This window comes from Carlito syrichta, unplaced genomic scaffold (assembly GCF_000164805.1).
Source record: "Carlito syrichta isolate Samal-C Ts95f unplaced genomic scaffold, Tarsius_syrichta-2.0.1 Scaffold301929, whole genome shotgun sequence".
Classification (NCBI taxonomy): domain Eukaryota; kingdom Metazoa; phylum Chordata; class Mammalia; order Primates; family Tarsiidae; genus Carlito; species Carlito syrichta.
In genome coordinates, this window is record NW_007246025.1 from 108,397 (window position 1) to 114,300 (window position 5,904).

Below are 5,904 nucleotides of genomic sequence, written 5' to 3' on the forward strand. Positions count from 1 at the left end.
GGTTTTCTTTCTTTTTTTCCTTCTTTCTTTCTTTTCTTTTCTTTTTTTTTTTTTGGAGGTGGAGGGGTCTCACTCTGTCACCCAGGCCGGAGTGCCATGGTACGATCACAACTCACTTTAGCCTCAACCTTCTGGGCTCAGGTGATCCTTTTGCCTCAGCCTCCTGAGAAGCTGAGACTATAGGTGCATGCCCCCTGCTAATTTTTTGATTTTTTTTTTTTTTTAGAGAAGGGGGTCTATGTTTCCAGGCTGGTCTCAAACTCCTGGGCTCCAGCAATCCTCCTGCCTCAGCCTCCCATAGTGCTGGGATTATAGGCATGAGTCACTGCACCAGGCCAGTTTTCTCACTTGTAAAAGAAAAACGACCATTTTTAGAGTTGGGGTCTCACTATGTCACCCAGGTTGGAGTACAGCGGCACGATCACCAGCTCACTGCAGGTTCAACCTCCTGAGTTGTTTAAATGGCTGTTAATTTTGCTATGATTTATTAAATAAATTTTGTGTCAGACACTGTCTTGAGTATTTCAGTTCATCTTTGTACCAAATATCTATGGAGTCATTTTGATTCCCCTTTGACAGATGAAGAAGATGAGCCTTAAAGAGGTTAAGCAACTTGCCCAGTATTTCTCAGCAAGAACCAGTGAAAACAGGATTTGATCTCAGGTCTGTCTCACGCCAAAGCCCATTCTCCTAATAACTACTCTCAGCTTCCCTAAAGTCCCTTCCCCTTCTAGTTTCTGTGACTAAGTGCCCAAACATGAGGTGTTCATGGCCTCAAAGAAAAGGGACACCGCTGTCTTCCCAGCCCACAACCACAGTTAGTTCATCTGTGTCCAGCAGTGACTCCGCAAAGACGTAGCACGTGGCTCTGTCAGTGAAAAAACTGTCTGTCCACAGGAAGTCCCAGAGGTAGCTAGCAAGCAGACCAAGTCTCAGCTCTGTCAAGCAATGTGTTAGAAACACGGATTCCACAGCTGTTGTCCTCTGCTTTCCAAAGGATCTGAATTGAGGAGACTATTTTTTCTTTTCCTTTTTCTTTCTTTTTTTTTAATTTTAGAGACAGGGTCTTGCTCTGTCACCCAGGCTGGAGTGCAGTGACGCCATCATAACTCACTACCGCCTTGACCTGCTGGGTTCAAGTACTCTTCCTGCCTTAGCCTCCCATGTAGCTGGACGCCAGACCCATGCCACCGTGCCCAGCTAAATTTTTATTTTGCTTTTTGCAGAGATGAGATCTCACTATGTTGCCCAGGCTGGCCTCCAACTCCTGGCCTCAAGTGATCCTCCCTCCTTGGGCTCCCAAAGTGCTGGGATTGCAGTCATGAACCACCATGCACCCCCATGTCCGGCTGGAACTGAGGAGATCGTCTAGGTGATGGGTGCTGAGGGGCTGCTCACAGGAAACCCAAGCTTCCGAACCCGCCCTCTCTAGCCTGCCTCCCACTGTTTGCCCCCCACTCACTCCCACTTCATCTGTCTGTAACTCAGAGGGGCCAGGCTCATGCTCACCTCAAGGCCCTTGCATTTGCTGTGACCTCTGCTGAAAATACTACTCCTCTGCCTGTCCCCAGATCTTCACGAGTTTGCCATCCAGGTCTCGGATCATAGCGCCCTCTTCAGGAAGGCCTTTCTTGACCACCCCGTCTACATTAGCAACCTCGTATCCATTCCTAACTATCACATCGCCCTGCTTTACCTTCTTCGTGAGACTTAACGCTTGCTGAAATGCTTGTTATTTGCTTGTTATTTGCTGACATGCTAGAAAAGTGCCCAGTGACTAGGTGCTGAGTAAACAGATGGATGAAGACAAGAATGAATGGGACATCTTACCAACTTTCTGTATAATAAGGACCCGGGAACCTATATTCAAAAGTGCCCTTCCTTCTGGGTAACGAGGGCAGAGACCACAAGAAATCGCACGGTGGTTAGTAACAACTTAACAACCACCCAGCAGTTATATCCACACACATTGCTGGGCATGGTTCCAAAGCTAAAAAGGCACTAATTGCTTTTATATAAGGAGGTAGAAACACAGTCCTTCTGTGTCCCTTAGGTCTGATGGTCTGCATTATTGTATCTGTTACCGTGTTAATTGTTCCTGTCTCACACAGCCAGTTGGGGCTTTCTTCTGCATGTCTGGGATGGGGACAGGTTCCTATACAGAGCAGAGAGGTTTGAGAAGTGTGTGTGTCTCAGTGTGTGCGCACATGTGTATGTATAAAAGCAGTCATGCTCTAGGAAGGGTTAACATGCAGCCAGACTGTGCCCAGGCCCTAAGACTGGCCCAGGAGTGGGAGGGGTGGGCCTGGAAGGTGGGGCGGGCTTGGCTGGCACTCGCTGCCTTTTCCACAACAGGAATGAGATGCCTGCCCAGCTGGTCTGAGAGAGGCGAGCTCAAGTCGCCTTTAGGAATGGCTGACAAAGCCCACACCTGCAAATCCCTCCCTCTCAGCTCCTCCACGGCAGGTTGTACTTGGGAGACTCTCCGGTCTTTAGAGGAATGAGCTGAGAGTGAGCCATTCACCAGCTCACCAGCACTTGGGGGAAGCAGGAGGCAAGGATGGACGTGGTTGACAGCCTTCTTGCAAACGGAAGCAACATCACCCCTCCCTGCGAACTCGGGCTCGACAATGAGACGCTCTTCTGCCTGGATCAGCCCCGTCCCTCCAAAGGTAGGTGTCAGAAGCTGTTGTTTTATTTCAGACAACTATTGAGTTGCGGGAGAAATCAGCAAAGGCAAAGCTGATAAAGAAAACATAACAAAGTCATTGTGAGACATGACTGGAGAGAGTCATGCGTTCAGAAGTTTGGATAAGAGATCAGAAAGCGGAATAGGGTCAGATATTCCTATTGTTCTCCATGAGAGAGCTGAGCATTCATGAATAGGACTTGGGGGGAACAAAAGCTCAGGGAGGGGAAAGCTAAGTGTACAAGAAGGGAGTACAAGTGTCCAAGCTTGAACTTAACAAGCCTCGCAGAAAAGGTGCTGTCACCATGTAGCAGTTGCCTTTTCCTGGGGGGAACCCAGCGTGAAGTTGATTAAAGCAAAAATAATGCTTAGCAGCTCAGGAAGAAAGCGATCACTGTTCACTTGAGATGCTTTTGTTCCTAAGAAAAAGTGGTTCCCTGAGTGATCCTTTCACACACCAAGCTCTTCAAAACCAGTAATTCACTCTGTGCTTGCCTGTGTGTTTCTGCAAAATGTTGTCAGTTGCAGGAATAGTTGGGTTCGATGATGTACACCCCTGCATGGGAAAACAATCGGCAGGAAATATCCGTTCACTTTGCGCCGAGGGCTTAGCATGCCGCTCTCCTCATCTCCATCCCTCTGTCTTGTCCCTGTGACTCTCTGCAGAGTGGCAGCCGGCAGTGCAGATTCTCTTGTACTCCTTGATATTCCTGCTCAGTGTGCTGGGAAACACCCTGGTCATCACGGTGCTGATTCGGAACAAGAGGATGAGGACCGTCACCAACATCTTCCTACTGTCTCTGGCTGTCAGTGACCTCATGCTCTGCCTCTTCTGCATGCCGTTCAACCTCATCCCCAACCTGCTCAAGGACTTCATCTTCGGGAGCACTGTTTGCAAGACCACCACCTACTTCATGGGTAAGTCGTGGCTGGTGACTCTTTCCAGAGCTTGTCCCAGATCTTCCCAAAGCCCCAGCGGCCACAGTGCAGGAGCCCTGCTGAGTGCTGAAACATGGAATATCTGGCTATGCGGGGCTCTGAGCAAGGACGTGGGTGTTGGCTTTATGTGAGTCCCCAGAAGTTGGTCCCCAGTCATCCGTGTCAGAAGTCACTTTCTAAGAGTGAAGTAAGTTAATATGAAAACACAGAGGAGGTTGATTTCGTTTGCTTCTGTTTGAAGGGAGGAGGGATTCAAAAGTGACTTGAAGCCGTGTTCTATACCTTTCTGGAAGCCGTGGATTGTATCCTGATGTCTACTAAACTTGAGGCATGGTTTCTAGAGATGGCAAGGGCTATGGAGGAGGGTTCTTTGCTGTTGTTCCTCTTGTTTTCTTAGGGAATATTTGAAAAACAGTTCTAGGATTCACTTCTCAGCCTGCTCCCCCAAATGCTGGGACCATCTCAGGCAGACAGAAAGAGAGAGATCTCTGTTCCTAGGTGAGGAGATGAATTTGCTCCTGGGAGGTGTGGGGTCACTAAGCTGACCCCAATTGGCTGAGATTTGCAGCTCTCTGCCTGTGCCAACCAAAATAATGATAATACTAAAAATCCCAAGAGCTAATATTTTTGAGTATTTTGTATGCACCCGATGTTAGACTAAGTACTTTTATTTACATGATCTACAGTTTATCTCCCAACCAACCTATGAAGTGAACAGTTATTCTTCCTTGTCCCATCATGGAGGCAACAGAGGCACAGAGAAGTTCATAACGTGCCTAAAACACACACAGGTACAAAGCCACAGAGCTGAGATTTGAACCCCGATTTGTAGCCACTACAGTGGTGAGCATACTGCTATAGGTCTCCTGAAGCAGAACAAAAACACATTTCTGGTTCCCTTCTGGCTGCCAAATTGCCTAGTCCTTTGACTTTTCTGAGAACTAGCTGGGAGAGATGGGAAATAAGAGGAGAGTTATCTTTTGTTCTGACCCAAGTCTTGTAAAATATGCAGAGCTGAGTTTGACTAAGGCAGTTTTAAAGGACCGGAAAGCTTTAAAAGTCTGTATTTTTCCCAATTGAGGAAGTGGTCTTCAGCACAGACAAAATGATGATGAATGACTGACCCTCATGCCACAGACAAATATCCAAGAATGTGTCAACCTGGGTCCAAGTCCTCAGGGGAAAAAAAGGAGCTTACAAATGAAAGTGAAAAAGATCCCTGTTAAAAAAGGAAACAATAATAATAATTATAATAACTAGCATTTCATAGTGATTTAGTCTTCCAAGGCCTATCCCATATATATCTTATGGTTATATTATTTGGGACCCTTAACCAGAGTATGTGAGAAGAGATTTTAAATGAGTGCTTTTCTGGTTCTACGACACTGTGAATGCCACAAAATTAAGTTCAAAATGTTTAATTTTATATTATTATATAATTATATATTATTATATGTTGAGTGAATTATAACTCAATAAAAAAATTTGTAATGGCCAAAAAGAAAAGCAAGCTAATTCTGAAAGTATTTGCAATACCATAGTGATTTTGTTGAATTCTAAGTTCAGTAATTTAAATTCTTCTCTCAATTTTGCAATGTCTTCAATACTACTATCAACAATCAACATTTATTACAATTCTAACTGGTAGACAAAAAAAAGAAAATGGATGTTTGCCTGACAATGAGTTTATAGTCAGAGTGGACCCATTACACAGAATTGACTCTATTGATTTTGGGGCTCTACTCTTGGCTCTAAATGTCATCAACTCTTTGGGATACAGTATAGTAAAACACTGCAACTCCTATCCCAGGACATGAGTTTTTAGTTAATGGTCTTAGAGTCATAGTTTCCTTTAAGACTCTAAGAAAAGTAGGGCTAGCCTCCCTAGAAAAGGAACATCTTTGGACATAGTTTCAGAAAATTAGTTTGTATCCATAAACATAGTGAGCTAAGGACCCCAAGTTAAAAACCTCTGCCCTCAAATTAATACTAATTTATATAAAGTATATTAATTTAAGAAATCATGGTGAGAGATAATCAGAAAAACTGACAATGTATAGCTGAATAATTCTAAAGAGAATTTTAAGGGGATAAGAAGATATGTGTGCATGTACAATACAAAAATTAGGGGAAATTAAGATTTTCTGACTACACCTAGGCACATATTTTTAAATGAGGTATATCTTTTTTTATTTTTTATTTTTTTTGAGTTGGAGTCTCACTCTGTCACCCAGACTGGAGTGCAGTGGCAGCTCCCGGCCACCGCAGCCTTGACA

At 44.8% G+C, this 5,904-nt stretch overlaps 1 protein-coding gene across 1 annotated transcript in view; it reads left to right on the plus strand.

Moving 5' to 3' along the window:
* The first annotated feature begins 2,373 nt into the window (after positions 1-2,373).
* CCKAR (cholecystokinin A receptor) overlaps positions 2,374-5,904 on the plus strand; it is a 9,508-nt gene continuing 5,977 nt past the window's right edge. Inside the window, exons 1-2 of the mRNA XM_008055687.1 lie at positions 2,374-2,672; positions 3,356-3,607. Of these exons, the coding sequence (XP_008053878.1) occupies positions 2,561-2,672; positions 3,356-3,607 (364 nt within the window). The 5' untranslated portion in view covers positions 2,374-2,560. The remainder of the gene's footprint in view (positions 2,673-3,355; positions 3,608-5,904) is intronic.